Raw genomic sequence first — 22,224 nt, 5'->3', positions numbered from 1 at the left:
CTAATTTTTTAGGATATGACAATGCAAACTAAATTATTAATTATAAAAACTTTAATTTTTAACTACCTATGTTTACGGCAATGTTACATTGCCCTCTTCAGGGATCACAAAACAATGATATGTGCAAGCAGGCACTCACACTAAGCAAATGAGGCTGAAGAAAGACAACAGAAGTCGGTCAACAGTATCGACATATTAAAAAATTTAAAAGCCTTCAAAAAAAACAAGCTTCCAAACCTCATCAACCTCCTAACAAAGGAATAAACCTATCCCTAACCCTGAATCCTGAAGCAATTAATGCACTCATGCATAGCCACAGTCTCGCAGTAGCACCTAAAAAAATCCCTGCAGAAGAAATAATGATACAAGTAAAATGAAGTATCCAGCCTTCCCAACCATATTGCCAACAATATCAGAGTGAATGTAGCCAGTGTTCTCACCCAAGCCAAACCACCAAAAATCAACCTATCAAAAAAATAAGAATTTGAAGGTCTGCAAGAAATGAAAAGCAACAAAAAAATAATAATTACCAAAGCGGATAAAGGAAATACCACTGTGGTTACAAACAATCAGATTACACAGGTAAGCTTGCCTCTTTATTTTTAGACTGTTCTACCTATCTCCCCTATAGAATATGATCCCACCAGCACAGAAATCAGAACACTCCATAGGCTCCTTAAGAAGGTTACCTCTTGTCCTGAGGAAGTGACAAATAGACTAAAACCTTTTAACTCTACCCCCCCCCAAGATATATGGATTACCAAAAATCCATAAGTAAAATCTACCATTATGTCTCCATTGTGGATGGCATTGATTCCCCTACATATAAATTAGCAAATTAGCCAAACATTTAGCCAAAGTGCTCACACAATATACTGGCAACACACCTTTACACATAAAAAACTCAGCTCACTTTACAGCCAGTATAGAAAACCTCACACTCCAACATATTGACATAATGATCAGTTTTAATGTCTCCTCCAAGACAAATTTCTTCCCAATATCTCAGCTCTATTTTAGTTCACCATGAACTCAGGCTATTTCGTTTGGCAAGGAAAATTCTACAAACAGATAGAGGGGACAGCCATGGGTTCTCCACTCTCTCCACCCCTGGCCAACTTCTTTATGAAGACTTTTGAAGAAAAAGCCTTAAACTAAGCCCCACATATGAGGATTGTTTGAAACGTTTTGTAAAAAAATAAGTTAGACACATTAATAATAATAATAATAAATTAATAGAATTTATTAATAAATTAATGTAGACCAAAAGTCTACACATTTGGTCCATCAAGTTTCCAATTTTTATATCACATCTAAAAAAAGTAGCATTTGTCAAATTGTGCAAAATAATCATTGACAGCCTTGATGACATACTTGTTTGAAGAAAATATTTTTACACTGAGATATATTTTTAAGTTTGGGAACAAGAAGAAGTAACACATGGCAAAGTCCAGAGATTATGGTGGATATGGAACCAATTCAAACCTCAATTCGTGCAATTTTGCACTGTGATGGCTGATGCGTGGGATGGTGCATTGTCTTGATGAAAGAGCACTTTTTTGTGCACCAATCTTGGCCATTTTTCTTCAGTTCTTCTTTTAAACAGTCCAACAATGATGCATAATAGACTCCTGTTATTGTCTTAACCTTTTCCAAATAGTCTACCATGATAATTCCTTGGGAATCCCAAAAAACAGTGGCCATCCATTCCCAGCTGACAAAATGGTCTTCACTTTTTTTTGGTGCTCTTTCAATGGGCATTGTCCACCATTTTGACTGCTGCTTGGACTCAGGTGTGTAGTGATGGATCCAAGTTTTATCTATAGTCACAAATCAATGCAAAAAATCCTGCAAATTGCAATTAAACAACCCAAAACACTGCACTGAGATGTCTTTTCGCATGCGTTTTTGATTGACAATCAACAATCACAGATTGCTGAGATTGTAGGCATCTCAACTGAATGGGTGTATACACGATGAGTTGAGATGCCTACAATCTCAGCAATCTCACACACTTTCACTTGGCTGTCTTCCATAACGAAACCATGGATTTTGTCAATCATTTCCTTCATAGTAACGTTAGTTGGGCATCCAGAGCATGCTTCATCTTCAATGGACTTATGACCACGTTTAAACTCATTTATCCAAAAATAAATAGTCTTTAACTGTACAGAGTCCCCACGAACTGCATCTAACTTGGCTTTGATCTGCGTGGCCATCGACTTCTTCAAATAAAAGTTTTTGATCATTGCACGAAAGTCGTGTTTCTCCATTTTTATGAAAAATGTGAACACAGTCATTTTAAATGTTTGCCGAATGAGAACTACGCATCACACATGGCTAAAATTTTGCCAAGGGTCATGAAAAAGATGATACATGCTGACATTGATATGAATGAATGAATTGTGTCACTATCTATTGGAAATTTACCAAACTTTTCAAACAACCCTCATGAATCCACTGTCTGGCTACGCTACGTGAATGATGTGTTCTCCATTTGGCTGCATAGCCTGGATACTCCACCATTTCACAACACACTTAAACAACACCTTAGGGTCCAGTTTATCTTGGAAAAATAAAACAACAGCAGTCTCCCTTTCCTAGACACTCGGATTACATGCCAGCCTGATGGATCCTTGGCTTTCTCCATTTACAGGAAACCTATATATACAGGTAGATACATTTACCAGCAGTCATTCCCCCCCCCCATCCCAACAATATGAAGTTATAAAAATCCTATATAACAGGGCAAAATTAATCAGTTCAGATAACAATGCCCAAGCTATTGAACTTGACCATATCCTTAACCCTACAGAGGTCGCAGTCGAAAAAATTGCAGCGTGGGTCGCGTGTATCTGAGAGATACATTCATTACTAGTATGTGCTAAAATGCGATAAAACTTAAAAACAAAACACTGCAAATATAATACATGATGGTTTATTTATTTTCAGTTACAATCTAGAAATTATTGAACAAAGAAACAAACAACAACTAAACCAATACTATACTGACATTGGAGTTCGCGGTATCCTCAGATACAATTTACTAACAAATATCATTTTCACTTTCTCATTCGACTCTATCATTCTCATCATCGGACTCGAGTAACAAAATCACTGAATCTCTTCAACATCTGATTGATTACCAGTTGATATATTTTTCCAGCCATTTTCAATGTGAAATAATAAAAAAAACAACCAAACCAATACCATACTGACATCAGAAGTCCGGTATCTCTCAGATACAATTTACTATGAAATATCAGATACCTTTACATAAAACGTGTTAAACCAAAACTGATTGCATAAATAGTGTGGAATATCACTCGTAATATCTGCATGCAGAGCTACTCATGACCTCCAAGCTATACTGGATATGTGTAAAAATATTTATATTAAACAATTTGTTTGTATCTGTCAGATCGGCCGTGACCTCTGCAGGGTTAACACCTTCTTAGCCAATGGCTACAACCCCCAAAATTTCCAAAATATATTAAAACCAGGTAACCACAATCCCCTCCCCACTTCAAGGCAATGATTACACTAATCTATCACCATTCCATATATCTGGGATACATACGAAAATTTAATAAAAATCCTAAGGAAATATGACCTTGCAACCAGTTACAAACCACATAGAAAATTGACATCTCTTATCTGCTCCACCAAGGATAAGCCACTTCCTCTAGACTGACCTGGAGTATATCAGGTCCCTTGCAGTTGCAAACTGTCGTACTATGGCCAAACAGGCAGGACAGCCAATATCAGGATGTCTGAACACAAAGAATACATTCGGTTCCACCAATACAGCCACTCAGGACTTGCTGACCATGCTTTGGACACCCACCACAGAATATACTGGAAGAATGCCACTTTATTACTTCAGCAAGTACAAGTACAAAAGATTATTCCTTGAATCTGCCTCTGCTCTGAAACACTTTTCAAACCTCAACAAATTTGGATGCATTAGACTGCCCCAAATTTGCAAAGCATACATTCTAAGATATAAAATATAATTTTATTCTAAATATAAAAGTAAAAAAAAAAAATCAAAATTAAAAAAAAAAAACTGCTTCATATCCCCTAAAAATCCTTCATGTATCCCAGGAGTGTAATAAGTAATCCCAGGAGTTTCAGCATTTACCAAAGTAAATGCTGAAACTCTGTTTAAGGGGTTAACTTACAAGTTAAATAGAGACTGCATATATTCTTCACATAACATCCAATTTCATATAGTTGTAGCACTTTGAATGGACTTTTTCTTGGTATTTTGTCACATTCCTTTTCTAGATCTACAAAAATTATGGATCCTTGTTGCCTTGATTGTTGATTTCTCAACTGTTCCTCTTAAATTGAGGGTTTGATCCTGAACCCCTATTTGGCATGAACACAGCTTATTCTTTTCCATGTTTCTTTCCCACATTTTTTTAGCCTGTTCTCAAGTATGCCTTCATAAATCTTACCTGGAATATGCATTATCTTAAATTATTTTATTTCTCTTTTTTATATATATTGGTACTATGACTGCTCAACTCCAGTCATCTGGTATTTGAAATTTGACCCTCCAACCTTCTGAATTATGTATCTATCATACCATATGTCTCTATCATATTAATTCTATGATAAAGATATTATCATACATATATGATAGAGATATTACATCTCTATCATATCATCCTCTTCCTCCTATCCACTAGACTCCGTAAATTGCATCTTTTCAACTTTTTCTCATATTCAAAATTCAAGAGATCAGAAACTACCTTAGTCAGTTGCTTATGGACCCTTTCCAACATCTCTTCATCCTTCTGAAAACCACATGACCAAATATGTGCACAGTGGTCTATGTGTGACCTAATCAGTCTTATACAATGAAACAAGAATCTCCTTACCTCTACAAGTCAGTGTCCTCTGCATAATTCCCAGAATTTATTGTGTTGTCCTCACAATTTTCTCAATGTTCTCTAAATTTTAGATCCTTATCCACCAACACCTACAAAAATATATCTCCACCAAGCGTAAATTCTACATCCCATTTTTGCTTCCCAAATTTTAAAACCTTACATTTTGCAACATTCAACAATTATCCCCATTCGCTCAATCTATTCAAGTCATTTTGTACAGCCACAACATCTGCTCTACTCCTCATAGTTTGTACTAACTTTGCATCATCTGCAAACAAATGAATATCCCCATCCAAATCTTCCCCAAGATCATTAACACACGAGGGTGGTCTGAAAAGTTCTTGGCCTAACAATGGAAAAACAAATTTATTATTTCAAAATTATTTTTATTTTTTAACATAATCTCACTTAAGACTAATACATTTATTCCAGCAATGCTCCAGTGCCATTATCCCATCCCTGTAATTGTTCTCAGTAAGATCTGCAAAATACCCTTCTACAGCTGCACTCACCTCTTGATTCAAAGCAAAACGCTGACCAGCGAGGAAGAGTTTTAGTTTTGGAAAGAGATAGAAGTCAGAGCGAGTCAAATCTGGAGATTAGGGTGGATGTTCCAACAATTCATAGTGTGGATCCCTTAATTTTCTTATTGCCAAAACTATTATGGGCAGGTGCATTGTCCTGATGAAAGATGATTTTTTTCTTCTGCAAATCGTGTCTTTTCTCACGAATTTTTTCATCTAGTCTGGTTAAAAGATTGGAATAATATTCTCCAGTTATTGTTTTACCCTCTTCAAGATAATTAATAAACAAAATTCCTTTAGCATCCCAAAACACTGATGCCATGACCTTTTCTGCTGATGAAACTGACTTTGTCTTCTTTGATGCTGAACAACCGGCTTCTGTCCACTGTTCTGACTACTGTTTGGGTTCTGGTGTGTAATGGTGATTCCAAGTCTCATCCATAGTAAAAAATCAACACACAAAATCAATTTGTTAAAACCCTCCAAGCAGTGTTCAGAGATTTTCATTGCGAGTGCATTTTTTGATCTGCTGTGAGCAAGCGCGGCACCCATCTTGCGTAAAACTTTTTCATTTGCAAATCTTCATGCAAAATATATCCTACATGTTCTTTTCAATTCCTATAGTCTCAACAATTTCACGCACTTTGACTCGCTGGTAACCAATACCATATCGTACACTTGATCAATTATTTTTAGTGTTGTTGCACTTTTTGGACATCCTTCACGTGGATCATCTTCAAGGCTGGTATGGCCACATTTAAACTTGGCAGCCCATTTATTAATTGTTGAAAATGAAGGAGAAGAGTGTCCATAAACTTTTATGAACTTCGAATGAATTTATTTGGCATTAAACCTTCTTTTACAAAGAATTTTATAACCACACAATACTCAATTTTTTCCATTTCAAGGGATGCAGGCAACACTTTTGCTTCAGACAGTTCTATAAAACAAAAACTACTTGATAGAATGACTTGCAACATCATATGGATGCTTATGACAGATGTACCAACTTTGAAAAAAAAATCTTGCCGATAGTGTTGCCATCTATGGTCGAGGCCTAGAACTTTTCAGACCACCCTCGTACAGTTTAAACAGCAATGACCAAAAAAAAAAAAAAAAAATCCTGAGGCACACCACTAAGTGACTTTCCTCTTCCTGGATATTGCTCCCCCATACACAACATGCTGATTCCTGTCAGATAGCAAATCTCCAATCTAATGCACTAGTCTAATATCCAATTTATCTGCACTATCAACTTATCATTTGGTAATCTATCAAAAGCCTTTGCAAAATCTAAGTACACTAATGTGTATCCATCTCTTTTGTCCAATGAAGCCGTCACCTTATTGTAATAAGTAAGTAAATTACTTAAAGATGACCTCCCTTTACCAAATCCATGCTGTGCATCAAAGATAATGCCACTTTTGTCAATCCAGTTCTGGATCCTGGTTCTCATCAGCCTCTCCAACACTTTAACCATAACAACTGACACAATAGGCCCATGATTTGATGGCTGAGTTCTCACCTCCCTTTGAAGCTGCAAAATCTTGCCTTCCTTCCACTCCTTCTGAACTCGACCTGTGCAAGCCTCATTAAAGAAATATGGCAAGGCAGATGCCAACTCCCTGGCACATTCTTTCAAAATATGTGGTGATATATTATCAAGTCCCACAACTCAGTTAACATCACGTTTTCTCAATTACTCATATACCTCTTGCTCGCTTACATTCATCATCAACAGCTCCCAAACTCTCCATGATGTCACATTCACAAGAATGTGATATCATGTTTGTTAAATAATTCCACTATGTAATTCTCTCTTCTTCTCTTCCGTCTAAGACGGTTTGAGACTTCTCTTGAGCAGGATCTTCCAGTCTTCTCTATTCCTTACTGTTCGAAAAAGTTCCTTATATGTTCTGCATCCCGAGATATCCTTTATTAATTTCAGCCAGGTAATTCTTGGTCTTCCGTCTTGATTAGGACGTTAGGAAGTCTGTCTGCATACAGTGTGGCCAAACCATCTCAGTTGTTGTTTTCTAATTTTTTCTATTATTTTCTTTTATACAATAATTCTTGTCTGACTGATATTTGTTTTCTTTTCTATCCAACTTGTTCTATTTATTTTTCTTAAGCATTTCATTTCAAATGCCAGCCGTTTTTTCTCCTCTCTTTTCTTAACTGTCCACGCTTCTGCTCCATAGATGACTGTTGGTATAATTATTGCTTCATATAATTTGATTTTGGCTTGCTTAGATATCTTGTTTGTTTTCCAGATCTTCAGTATCCCATGGGGGTCCATCCTATAGCTATTCTGTGTTTGATTGTTTTGAGTTCATCTATTGTTTCTGTTAGTTTTGATCCAAGATATATGAAGTTGTCTACTTGTTCTATTTGTTCTCCATTTAGGGTGGCTGAGATGGTAGTTCCGTTCCTCCCTATTTTCATCACTTTTGTCTTTTGTATATTTATTGTTATGTCATATGTTTTACAGGTTTCATTTAGCTTGTTTATCAACTTTTGTAGTTCATTTGGGGTTCTTGCAATAAGGACGAGATCATCTGCATATTTGATATTATTTATGTTGAAACCATTGATGTTGATTCCAGGCTCATTGTCTATTGCCTTCTTTACAACTTCTTCTAGATATATGTTGAATAGGCATGGGGATAATAGGCATCCTTGCATTACTCCTTTTTGGATCTCTATGGGTTCTGTTGTGAGTGTGTCCTTTTTAATTATTGCATTTGTCTTAGAGTAATATTTTATCAGAAACGGTATTATATATTTGTCTATTGCTTTTTCTAGTAGAATTTTAAGAAGGATTTCTCTGTTGATGCTATCCAAAGCTTCTTTAAAGTCCACAAAACAACAATATAGTTCTTTATGGTCTTCCCAGCTGAACTCTGCTAGTTGGTGCAATGTGAAAATTTGGTCTATTGTTGAATAGTTTCCTCGGAAACCAGCTTGTTCTATGCCTATCATTTCTTCATAGGTGTTTTTTTAATATATTTTGTATAATTCTTATGAATATTTTATAGGTGTGGGAGAGTAAATTGATTGGTTTTAATTTCTGCAGTCTCTTTTGTCTCCTTTCTTGTATATTGGGATGATCTTTCCAGTTCTCCAGTCATCTGGGATCTCACCTGTTTGTAGTATTTTAATGAATAGGGTTGTTAAATATTCTATTGATGTGCTGTCTCCATATGACCACAGTTCAGTAGGGATAGTATCAGTGCCTGGTGCTTTATTGTTTTTCATCTGTTTTATTGCATATCTAACTTCTTCTTGTAAACTTTTTGGGTGGTCATTATTTTCTTCTATTGTTGGCATTGTAGTTTTGTTTCCTTAGTGGAAGATAATCTTAAAATGCTTTGACCAGATTTTTCTTATATCTTCAATATTCCCGGTTTTAGTCATCTTGTTGTTGTTTATCATTGTTACTGCTTTTACTAAGAATTCCTTTGTAATTTCTCTTACAGTATATGGAAGACTTTTAGGTTTTTTTGTTGGTAGGCTTCTTGGCATTTTTTAGTTTTTTCTTCTAACCATTTTTCTTTGACTTTTTTGCATAGGTTATCAACTTTATTTTTTAGTGCTCTGTATTTTTCCCTATTCTCTTCATTGTTTTGTTGGTTTACAAGTATCATGGCTTCTCTCTTTTCTCTTCTGTTGTAGCTACGATTTCTTGGGTTATCCACTGTTTGTTTATTTTGGGTTTGGTACCTAGAGTGTCTTTTGCAATTGATAAAACTGTTTCTTTTCCTTCTTCCCAGTATTTTCCACTGTTCTGGAAGATGGAGAATTTTAATTTCAAGCACGTCTGTTCTAAAAATCGACTTCTGCTTGAGCTATCTTTTAGTTTTGATAGGTTGATGTTTTCTTCTTTTCTGATATTGTTTTTCCTATTGAATTTTATCTTCACTTTGGCAGTTAATATTTTGTCGTCAGTGTCGAAATCAAAACTTCTTAATGTTCGTACATTATTTACTGATCTTTTCCATTGTTTGTTTATGATGATATAGTCTATGCAGTTCTTTATATTACCATCTGGGGATATCCATGTATATTTATTATTAGGGCATTGATAGAACAGTGTGTTTGTAATCATTAGATCGTTTGCTTTACGCAAGTGGAGTAATTGTTCTCCTCTGTCGTTAAGCTCTCCGTATCCAAATTTCCCCATCACATCTTTTTTGTCTGCTGTGAGCTGTTCTATTTTAGCATTAAAATGTCTCATCACTATCATGAGTTCTCTATTTTTGGGATTATCTATTTCCTGTTGTAGTTCTTCATAGAAAATTTTATATTTCTTCCTCTGAATGGTTACTGTCTGGTGCATATATTTGGATTATTTTAATTATTTGACCTTTTTCTTTTGCTTTTCAATTACTGAGTGTGTAAGTTTCTTTTCGATTAATAATGCAACTCCTCCTCTGTGTATGTTATCTTTTCTTCCTGAGAATTATAGTCTCCCTTCTGGTAAATCCATGAATCCATCTCCACACCAATGTGTCTCTGATAAACCTAAAATACTCCATTTCAATCTTTTAAATTTTCCTGGACTAATTGCAATTTTCAGGTCGGTATAGTGATCTTATGTTGAGAGTGGCTACATATTTCACGTCCTTGGCTGACCACATTGCTGATTTCTCACCTACTCTATGTCGTCTTCGAGTAGGCATGTCAGCTGTCCTGTACGCAATAGCACTATCTTGGTTTGTAGACCTTCTCCTGCTCATGAAAGTTACTGGCATAACAATGTAGCCAACTTTCCTTGCTCTGCTACATCCTTTGGTCTGCAGCTCTTTATTCTTTATTCAGAGCAACCCATTTGGATTTCCCTCATCCTCCACCCAGGGGATGTGCCTGGTAGGAGTGCGGTCTCCCCCACTATATAATTATAAATTAATAAATATAGATAAAATTAAATGTAAAATATTTAATTTTTATATATATTAAATATGTATATATATTATATTTGCATAAAATATATTATATATTAAATATTTAATTGAATTAAATATAATTAAATTACTTAAATAAAAAATTCAATATAAATTAATATAAATTATATAATTATAAATAATTCCACTATAAATAATAATAAATGTTTATAAAAATAAATAAATAAAATAAATATTATGTAGTGTGGTTTCTGTGTAACCTTATGTTTTCTTTTTATTATTATTATTATTATTATTCAGGCCTCCATGGAGTCAAAAGACTCATCGTGGGAGGTCCTTCCTAAGAAACACAGTGTCTATCATACCACTCCTTAAACTCACTGACCGCTCTCACTCTCACCACTCCATAAGGCAATGCATTCCATGGTTCAATCACCCTCCATGCAAAGAAACCACTACTCACTCTCTTGCTCACAGTTTCCTTTCGTAACTTCCAGGGATGGCCTCTTGTCATCACTCCTTCCCGCTCTTCAACCAAGCAAAAGAAGTCCCCAGTGTTAACCTTGTAACCACCTCTCAACAGTTTAAAAGTCTCAATCATAACACCTCTCCTTCTTCCATCCACCAAGCTCTGCAGTCCACATTCCCTCAGCCGATTCTCACAACTATCATTGTACAGTCCTGAAGCCATCTTTGTCATCCGCCTTTGTACTTTCCACAGTTAATTTATCCCCTTCAAATCATGGGGACCAAATCTGAGAACAATAGTCCAAGTGTGGGCTGATCAGGGTCTTATACAACTGAATGATAAGCATTTTATCTCTGCTGGTCAGCGTTCTTCTCGTTATTGCAGCAATCCTAAGTGTTACCTTCACCACCTTTGCAATATGTCCCCTAAAGTTGATGATTGATAGGTTTCTATCAATCATCAACTCCAGATCTCTTGTCTCCCCTACTTCCTCCAGTATAACTCCTCCCATAGAGTATGCAGTGTCCCATCGATGTTTCCCAAACCTTAAGACATTACATTTTGCAGCATTAAACCGAAACCCCCATTCATCTGCCCATCTATCTAGCTTATTCGAATCCTCTTGCAGGGTTGCGCATCTGCACTATTACTAATAATCCTTTCCAGCTTCACATCATTCACAAACAACTGAATATTCCCTTGAAATCCACTGACAGCATCATTCATATAAAGGTTAAACAATATAGGTCCCAATGCTGAGCCCTGTGGGACCCCACTTGTAACCCTCTGCTTCCTTGAAACTGTCCCACCATACACAACTTTCTGATACCTATCGGACTGCCAATCTTGAATCCATTTGACCAATCTGACATCCAGACCCATGTGCTGGAACATAAATATCAGCTTATAATGTCGCACCTTGTCAAATGCCTTCGCTAAGTCTAAGAAAATGGCAGTATATACCTTTCCCTCATCTAAAGCTCTTGTAACTTTATCATAAAAGGCTAGCATATTGCTAAAACAAGAGCGCCCCTTCACAAATCCATGTTGACTCTCACAGATAACATTACCTCATCTGCCCAATACTGTATACGGTCCTTCACTACTTTCTCAAAGATCTTACTAACTACTGATGACAGACAAACTGGCCTATAATTAGACACTTCCAGTCTACTCCCGCCTTTATGCAATGGCACTATCTTACTTTCCTTCCATTCCATGGGCACCTTTCCTGCAGCCAGACTTTCATTGAAAAGCCAGGTCAAAGGCACTGCCAGTTCCCTAGCACATTCTCTCAAAACTCGTGGTGAAATACCATCCAGTCCCATAGCTTTACTGACATCCAGAGTACTCAGTATTTGAAACACACTTTCCTCCTGTGCCTCTAAACCTTGAACCTGCCCTATCCCTCTAGCATTAAAACTGACTCCTTCAGGATGAAATACTCCAATAAAGTGGTCATTGAACAATTCTACTATGTCCTCTGCATCAGTCACTCTATTCCCATTTTTATCCCACAATATCATTTTTCCACAGTCATTTCTCCTCCTACTGGCCACATATCTAAAAAATTCCCTAGGATTTTCTTTGGATCTTAGGGCTAATCTCCTCTCATATTCCAGTTTCGTCTTCCTTACCATACTACTCACTCTTCTGGCCTGTGTCTTATACTCTTCGTGCATCTTCTGTTCACCTGTCTCCTTATATCACTTCCATAGCCTCTTTTTCGCATGCAATACCTGTTTAATATTGTTTGTCATCCAGTTTACTCCAAATTGTGTCCTTTTGTTCACTCGTGGTATACAACTTACCATTGCTGCTATCAAATATTCTTTCATAATTTCTCACGCACTAATGATATCCCGGCCTTCCAATTCCTCCCTCCATGAAACTTCCCCAAGTTGACTTCTTGGACTATTAAAATCATCTGCCTTTTCATTCTATATACGTTCCTGTCTCTTTGATACTCCTGCATGTCTATTCATTTTCCAAGTCAAAACCATATGGTCACTCTCTCCAACTGGTGGTAGAGATGTCATCTCAATTATTATCAACTCTTCTGAGGCTATAACCAAATCCAAAACTCTTGTACCTCTTGTTCTCTCTATTACATGTTGGCAAGACGTGTCCCTCAAGAATTCTAGAAATTCCATTCCCTTATTACTACATGCATCTTCCTCTCCCCAATTTATACTACTGTAGTTAAGATCTCCCATAACAATTATTCTTCTTGCACTTGCCAAACTCAACTGTCTAAACATTTCCTGATCCCCACCCTCTGCTCCTGGATCTGTAGCAACACCACACTAAATATCCTGTCTTGCCCATCTCTACCTCACACTACGCTTTCAAAATCATTAGTGCCACTGCCTTCCAAAATCTCCACTCTTAGAGGACATAAGTCATCACTTATCATAAGCAGTACTCCACCACTGCATTTTCCTTCCTATCCTGCAGAAAAATGCTGTACCTAGCGACTTCTATTCCTGTTATTATATCCTCTTCTGTCAACCACGTCTCAGTGATCCCAATAATTTTTGGCCAGGCTGATGCTATCTGTGCCACCAATTCCTCTCCCTTATTCCTGATACTCCTGGCATTAGTATAAAGCATATAAATGCCATTGTTTCTATACCCAGCATTATACCCTCTAGACTCCACTGGGCTCAATGTTAGCTGATGTCGTCCCCCTTCTCCCAAGTACCCATTCCCACAAGAGGCCACCCCTGCTACCATCCTCCACAGGACACACTGACTTGTTCAGAACAGCAATCTCTCCAGATGCCTACGTCCTTCCTCATTCAAATATAAGTGGTTTCTCGCATACAATTCCTCTCTATCCTGAAACGCACTCCAAGCATCCACATATTCCAGTCCTCTCTTGTCACATATTCTAGCTATTATGTCATTCAATATTACTGCTCTTATGCTCAGCTCATCATTATTCTTCCTAGGCAACACACACTATCTTTCCTCTCTGTGTCTTCTTTCGTACCACCTCAAGCAAGAATCTCATATCTCTTGCTGCCCTATTTACACCACCACTCAAGTCATTTGTTCCCACCATCACAATCATGTCATCCACCCTTTCACCTCTCTTAACTGCCAAAGCCACACTTTCTATCGTTCCTCCTGGCAAACACTCCTCACGCATCCTATCTTGAATAGCAAGGATCATTGAGTCCCCATACATTATACCTCTTACCATTCTCTCTCTCCTATTGTTTCCATTTTCTCCTCTTCTTTCATTTCCAAACCTCTCTCTCTCATTCTGTCTCTTCTACTGTTTCCATTCTCTCCTCTTCTAGCACTCCCATACCTCTCTCTCATTCTGTCTCTCCTACTGTTTCCATTCTCTCCTCTTCTAGCATTCGCATTCCCATACCTCTGTCTCTCATTCCCTCTCTTCTACTGTTTCCATTCTCTCCTCTTCTAGCATTCCCATACCTCTCTCTCATTCCCTCTCTTCTACTGTTTCCATTCTCTCCTCTTCTAGCACTCCCATACCTCTCTCTTACTGTTTCCATTTCTCTCCTCTTGTAACACTCCCATACCTCTCTCTCTCCTACTGTTTCCATTCTCTCTTCTTGTAGTACTCCCATACATTCTCTCCATTTGCACATCCAATTCCATTCTCTCCTCTCCTATCATTCCCAAAACTCTCTCTCCCCTACTCGGATTTGCCTTGCATTTATCTCTTCCATTCTCGTATTCTCATCTTTCATACTTTTCCCAAGACAGTCCACCTCCTCTTTCAGCTCCTCTATCTCCCTCTGCAGGTCAGTCACTCTTAATCGAAATTCACTCTCACAAACAAAACCTTCTCCTAAACTTTCACAGTCACTCACACCTTTTTTTTCTTCATTCTCTCCTATCACACTACTCGTCTTCTGGTATTCATTTCCCGTTCCTGGAGCAACAAGGTCGGTTATTGAGATATCTACTGCATTTATTTCCTCCCAAATTCTTGATGAACCGAGACACAGGGACTGAAGAATACAAGAGATTACATAGAGAAGTCGGAAGAGCCATCAAGCTGGACAAGGAAAAGTTCTATACTAATAAATGTGAAGAAATAGAGTTCCAGATGATGTCTTCACAGTCTGTTAGATGATAATATATGTTCTCTGGTTTTTCATATGGAAGATTGGGATCTCTGTTTTAGACAAGGGGGAAAACATTTCTCCTGTTACAATGGCTATGGTGCTTTCATTGAAAGCCCTTATCTAGGTACTTCATATCCTAAATGGAATTGGAACCTAGTTTCCTGCTATACAGCATCAATACTGATTATAGAAGAGGTCTCCTAAATATAATTGTGTTATTTCACACTTTAGAAAAACCAAATTATATCAAATCAAGGGTCAGAAGGTTAAACAAGGCAGGTGTAAAATAGATGAAATGGAAGAGATTAAACATGCAATACAGAGAAAGAGGGCATTATGGAGGCAGCATAAGAGAAGTAGTAATAACCAATTCCATGAGGATTACAAATACCAGGCAGATTGAAGTAAAAAAAAAATCCTAGGAAGTTCTTTTGATATGTAGCCAGTACAAAAAAAAAAAAAAAAAGAAAAGATTATGGCAGGATGACAGTGATTGGAGAAAATGGTATAAGGACAACTGCTGTGGAAGATATAGTAGAGATACTTGATGAGCAGTTCATAAAGTTTTTTCATTCTTGTGAATGTGACGTCATGGAGAGATTGAGAGCAGTTGATAATGGGAAGGAAAGACTGATTGTAAGTGAGCAATAGGTGTATGAGGAGTTAAGCAAACTTGATGATAATAAGGCTGTGGGACTTGATAATACATCACCATGTGTTCTGAAAGAATGTGCCAGGGAGTTGACATCTGCCTTGACATATATTTTTAATATAACTCTTGCACTGGGTCGAGTTCCAAAGGAGTGGAAGGAGGCAAGATTGTGCCGCTTCATAAGGGAGATGATAGAATTCAAACATCAAATTATAGGATTATAGACCTATCTGCGTGTGTCAGGTATTGTGGTTAAGTTTGCTGGAGAAGCTGTTGAGAACTGGGATCCAGAACTGGGTTGACAAAAATGGTATTATCTTTGATGGACAGCATGGATTTGCTAAAGGGAGATCATGTTTCAGAAATCTACTTACTTATTACAATAAGGTGATGGCTTCCTTGGATTGAGGAGAGGGGAAAAGAGTGGTATACTTAGATTTTGCAAAAGCTTTAGATAGATTACCACATGATAAGTTGATAGTCAAATTAGAGTGGATAGGGTTGGATATTAGATTGCACTGGATTGGAGACTGGCTAAGCATCAGCAAGTTGTGTATGGTGTAGCAATATCCAGGAAGAGAAAGTCACTAGTGGTGTACCTCAGGGATTTTAGTGTTATTACTATTTAACTTGTATGTTAATGATGTTGGCAAAGATTTGGATGGAGATATTCAGTTGTTCGCAGATGATGCAAAGTTGGGACGAACTATGAGGAGTAGAGATGTTGTGGACTTACAAGAAGAGTTGAATAAATTAAGTGATGGGCATGGAAATGGGGATACGAGTTCAATGTTGTGAATTGTAAGGCTTTAAAATTTGGTAAACAAAGATGGGATGTAGAATTTATGCTTGGTAGGATATATTGTTGGAGGTGGAGAAAATAAGAGATCTTGTAGTGATAGTGGATAAGGATCTGAAATTTAAGGGACACATCGCCAAAATTGTGAAGACAACACAAAGACTTCTGAGAATTTTGTAGAGGACACCGACTTGTAGAAGTAAGGAGAGTCTTGTTCCGTTGTATATGGCTTTGATTAGACCACACATGGCTACTGCACACAGATTTGATCACCTGTTTTCAAAAGAATGAAGAGATGTTGGAAAGGGTCCAGAAGCGATTGACTAAGGTAGTTTCTGACCTTTAGGAATGTCGAATATGAGGAAAGGTTGAGAAGATGCAATTTACATAGTCTAGTGAAGAGGAGGAATAGGGAAATGTGATAGAGACCTACAAGTTAGTAAGGAGGTTGCTATAGGATCAATGTTGGAGAGGTTTTACAGCAAATAGTGGGAGATCAGGGGAGAACCAGAGGTCATCTCTGGAAGCTGGAAACACTATCAGGTTGATAGCCAACTTGTATAGGGAGCAAGAAGCCACAGTAAGAACAGGTGTTGGATTGACTGACTGGCTTCAAGTTGGAAAAGGAGTTAGACAAGGATGTTTACTTTCTCCTCACTTGTTTAGTATATATGCGGAGGACATCATGTGTGAAGCATTGGATAAGCTCTGGACAGGAATTAATAGGAGGTAAATTGATAGGATATAAATTGATCAGTAATCTGAGGTATACTGATGATACAGTACTCCTTTGTAATGACATGGAAGAACTAGGACTAATTCTTGACAAAGTTAACAAGATCAGTAATAACAGAGAACTTCGACTCAATCCTAGCAAGACAAAGATTATGGTTCTCAAAGGAAATACAAACAGAGAAGCTCTTGAGAAACAAGTGTACTTTAATGGAGAAAGATTTGAGCAAGTCAGCAAGTTTGAGTACCTGGGATCCATTATTAATGTGAAGAATTGCTGTTCAGAAGATGTCAGAAAATGGTGAGGAATAGCAAAAACAACAGTCAGAGACCTGTCTAAAATCTGGAAGGATGGATCTATCTCCATGGGAACAAATTTTAAGATTTTGGATGCATTTGTTTTTCAAACAGCGACTTATGGATGTGAGACTTGGAACCTAAAGAAGTCAGATAAGAAACGGATATCTGCTTTTGAGATGTGGCATTACAGAAGGCTGTTGAGATATCATATACTGAAAGGTGTACAAATGAATGGGTGTTAGAAAAGATCAGTAGAACTTTAAGGCTCCTTAAGGATATTGACAGAAGAAAGTTAAAATATTTTGGACACATAGAAAGGATAGAAGGGTAACTTCTCAGAACAGTAATAGAAGGTAAAGTTCCTGGAAAAAGAGGAAGGGTAGACCATCAATGAGATGGATGGATGGAGTGTGTGGAGTGACTGATCTTCAGAGATTTGAGGCCACCAGAAAAGCAAACAATAGGACTACATGGTGAAGCCTGGTGTGGCATATCACCAAGCATCAGAGTGACCAAATGGCATCAGATGCCCAGTGAACATAGAGATCCTATAACACCCATTTAAAAGTTTATAGACCTCTATGATGTCACCCCGCTTTCTCCTGTTAACCAGAGTCCATCATCCACATACTCATAATCTGTCCTCATAATCCAGATATAATCTTTGTGACTCTTCTTTGTACTCTTTCCACAGTTTCTTTATCCCTTTGGAACCCAAGAGACTAAACCTTCACACAACAATCCAGGTGTGGTCTTATCAAGGCCTTATAAAGAAGCAAGATGACTTCCTTATTCTTACATGTCAAGGTTCACTTTAACATGCAATTCTCTGAGTTGTATTTGCAATTTTTGCTATGTGACCTTTGAACTTCAAATTCCTATCCACCAATATGCTAAATCACTTGCCTCCTTAGTTTCTTGTAGCATAACCTTGCTGGTATAGTAGTGCTGCTAGAAATCTCATCACACCAAAGTGCATAATTTTACACTTACTAACATTAAACTGATTGCCATTTTCATTTGCCCAAATCTCCAGCCTATTCAAATTGTTTTCTAAGTGCTGAATATCAGTAGCATCCGTGATTGTCCTGCCTATCTTTGAATCATCCGAAAACAATTGCAAATCTGCTGTTAGATACTACCTGATGTATAGATCATTTATGTATAGATTGAACAATAATCGCCCAAGGAATGAACCCTGGGGTACACCACCATCACTTTAAATCTGGCAGATTCACACCCACTGAACACCACTTTGGGATATCTGTCTGTCAACCATCCTCTGATCCAAGTCAAGACTTTTTATTCCAATACCATATTCTCCAGTTTATGCAACAGCCTTTCATTTGGTATCCTATCAAATGCCTTAGAAAAATCCAACATTATCATAGTGGATCCATTCCCTTTATCCAACTAGCCGTTAACATTGAATTCATTCCGATTGTAAATATTAAAATAATATTAAATTATTTTAATATTTAAACTCAGGCAATGCATTCCACTCACCAACCACTCTCCATGCAAAGAACCTACTCCTCACTCCTCTGCTCACACCCTCCTTATACAGTTTCCAGCAATGACCTCTTGTCCTATCCCCTCCCCCCATTCTATGAAAAATCTTCTCCATGTCGACGCGATAACCCCTGACCAGCTTATATGTCTCAATCATATTCCTCCTTCCTATTCATGAGGCTCTGCAACTTACATTCTCTCAATCTGTCCTCATATTCCATGTTTCAATGACCATTTACCACCTTTGTGAATCTTCTCTGGATCCTTTCTGACATATCCTCATCACCATGAAAACCAGGTGACCAAATCTGTGCACAATAATCCATTTTACCCTCCTTCCGCTCCCTTGAAACCTGTGCTGTTGTAAGACTTTTATAAAACAGGCATGCCAATGCTACTACCAATTCCCTGGAACATTCCCTTAAGATGCATGGTGATATGTCAACAAATCCTATCACCTTATTAACATCAAGTTTATTTATTTCCTCAAATACCTCCTGCTCACTCACAGTTAAGTCACCCCCCCCCATGTCCTCAACACTTAAGTTCCTCATGATTCCACCCTGATCAGGATGAAACAGACTTATAAATTGATCACTGAATACCTCACTGAATACTTCATCTTACTATGATCACAATCCTTTCTACTTGCCACATACCAAAAAAATTCTCTAGGGTTTTTCTTTGCCTGATTTGCCAATTTCTGCTCATATTCTACTTTTGTTTTCCTTATAACTGAGTCACTCTCAATGGCTTGTTCTCTACACTCTCATGTGACTGATGATTACTATTATTGATCTTGTACTTCCTCCAAAGTACTTTGTTTTTCCAGATTTCATGTTTAAACTTCACATTCATCCATTTTATACCCACCTTATTCAGACTTTTGGCCTACGGAATACATTCACACATTGATGCTGTTATGTATTTATTTGTTAGTTTACATGCAGCATTTATTTCCTTACCACTCAGCTCTCATTCCATGTTATAGCTCCAAGCTGTCTCCTAAGCTTGTCATAATCACCAGCCTTATAATTCCACATATATCCTTTCCTCACAAAAGTCTGCATATGACTAGCTTTTATAATGTTATAATATACTCTTTTATAATGTGATATAATATTATGTAAGGGTCCAGAGATATTAACTTAACTGTATAGTTTTTGGCTTAACTGAGCCAAAAACTGTTTTTGGCTCAGTTAAGAGGCAGATGAGTGTGAGAACACCTCTAAAGGCCCGAAGTGGCTTGAAAATGTTCCATGTTTGGCCTCTAGAGCAAGGATTCTGGGCTAGGATTAATAAATAGCCAAAAAATTACAAAACATTGATAAAAATGGAAAAAAAAAAGAACTCACCCACAGTACTAATGTTCTATAGGTTTACAACCTTTCATGGGCATGAGTTTCATAAAAAAAATTAGTGTGATAATGAAGGATGTTGCCATAGAAGAATATCAGTGAAACTACAAAATAATTAAAATTTTTATTACCATAGTTATAACTGCATTTTGGAGAAGATGCTGAAAAACGATAAATATTGTGTTTTTTATGATTTTTATGATTATTCAGACTTGTCCTTTTACACACTGAGATTTTAATTAATTTCAGCAATGGGATAATACAATTAACACATTAAATTCAATTAAGTAATCTAATCCTTTAATATAATAATCAGCTCATTATTCAATCTGACCTAACTTGTAATGTCAATATTAATAACTTATAATTACATATTCAAATGTTATAATTATTTTTCTCTTGATTTAAAAAGCCAAGAAAGAAATAACATTTCATTATTGCTACAGCCTAATGCTCCTGTGAAAGAAAAATGGGCTCACTTGGCTCAGCTCACTGAATTTGCTTTGGCATTGAAGGACACTTTAAGTAATATCAACAAGGAAAGCTTCAACAATTTTGTACTCAGGATGGGTAAGTACACCCCTAAAAGTAGCAGCAGAATTTAAAACTTTATTGCTATAGTCATAACTGGAATGGCTAGTACATTACTATGTAATGTGTTTCTTGTAAATGATAAAAATAATAAAAACTATTAAATTTTATATAGGTATGATTCTACAAATATAATTTTCCAAGTATACTCATGTTATTTATTAACAGAAGAGCAATGTGTGTTTGATCAGTTTTTAGGCGTGTTTCTCAAACTGCATAAGTCTGTTAGATTTGTTTTGTCTATATATCCATATGCAAGTTATGTATAAGCTTGAACTAGATGGATTTTTTTTTAAATTTGATATTTGGAAACTCTTCAAATTTATTGAGCCATCTCAATTTTGATTTTATTCAGTTCATTTGCATCAGAAAAATTATACAAAGCCATCTCCAACTAGATTGGTGAATATGTTTATTCTGAGAAATGAACAAGAGAAACGAGAGGATCAGGATGTGCAGAAAGAGTGTTATTTTAATTGCCTGTTGTGATTTAAATGAAAGTCGAGAATGAGAAGTGAAGAAAATTAGATAAAATGCAGCAACAGGCAGAAAACTGAGAATGATATCAGCCACAAGGGTGAGCAAGAGAATATGAGTACAGAGATGAAATAAAGTCAGCATGATTGTAGGGATGAAAGTGAATCTGATGATGGAGAAAAACAGAAATGAAAAATGAAAAAAAGCCAGAAATGCACCAGAAAACAGCTGGTGCAGTTACTGATATAAAGACAGCACAATTGCTGGAATGCAAGAATTGAAGATGAAATGATTAAGATGAGAAATGAGATGAGGCATGTGCAAAACAAGATTAGACATATAGTGGATACAAATGGAAGAGTGCAATAAAATAAAATGAAAGATAGTAGAGAGTAGATGAGAGGATGTAGAAGATCCGTTTTCCAGGAGGAAAGATGAACAGAGTGATTGATCTCTAGATATGAGAAGTAAGAGGAAGGAGAGAGTAAGAGACAACAAAGACAACAGGGTGATAGGAAGAGTAATTGGTATGTTGCCCAGGTATGACAATGACGAGTTGAGAAAGTGAGCAACTATCATGAACAATATGCTAGCTGAGCTGTGTGAAGAAAAAGAGATGCAGTTTGGTAATATACAGAATGAATTTGAGGGATGAATGGAATTCTATAAAAGAGATGGATTATGTTTAATTGAATTTGGTGTGAAACAACTGGAGAGACTTGCTAGAAGGAAGTGTACTAAATGATGTGAACAAGATAGCAGCAAAAGTCGAAGGTAATATCATATAAAGTCAAAGAAGTGTTCTAACATACAAAGATAAGGAAGTAGTTGTGCCACTGTATAAGGCACTGGTCAGACCACACTTCGACTATTGTGCTCAGATCTGCTCACCTGGTTTT

General features: G+C 36.9%; 1 protein-coding gene across 1 annotated transcript in view; it reads left to right on the top strand.

Moving 5' to 3' along the window:
- Positions 1-22,224, top strand: part of LOC150106997 (adenylate cyclase type 3-like) — a 398,311-nt gene that overhangs the window by 299,487 nt on the left and 76,600 nt on the right. The window contains exon 19 of the mRNA XM_090392870.1: positions 20,704-20,827. Within this exon, the coding sequence (XP_090248996.1) occupies positions 20,704-20,827 (124 nt within the window). The remainder of the gene's footprint in view (positions 1-20,703; positions 20,828-22,224) is intronic.

Source organism: Typopeltis vanoorti, chromosome 5 (assembly GCF_054136105.1).
Source record: "Typopeltis vanoorti isolate ZY-2024b chromosome 5, IOZ_Tvanoo_1.0, whole genome shotgun sequence".
Taxonomy (NCBI): domain Eukaryota; kingdom Metazoa; phylum Arthropoda; class Arachnida; order Uropygi; family Thelyphonidae; genus Typopeltis; species Typopeltis vanoorti.
This window is presented reverse-complemented; position numbering and strand designations above follow the sequence as displayed.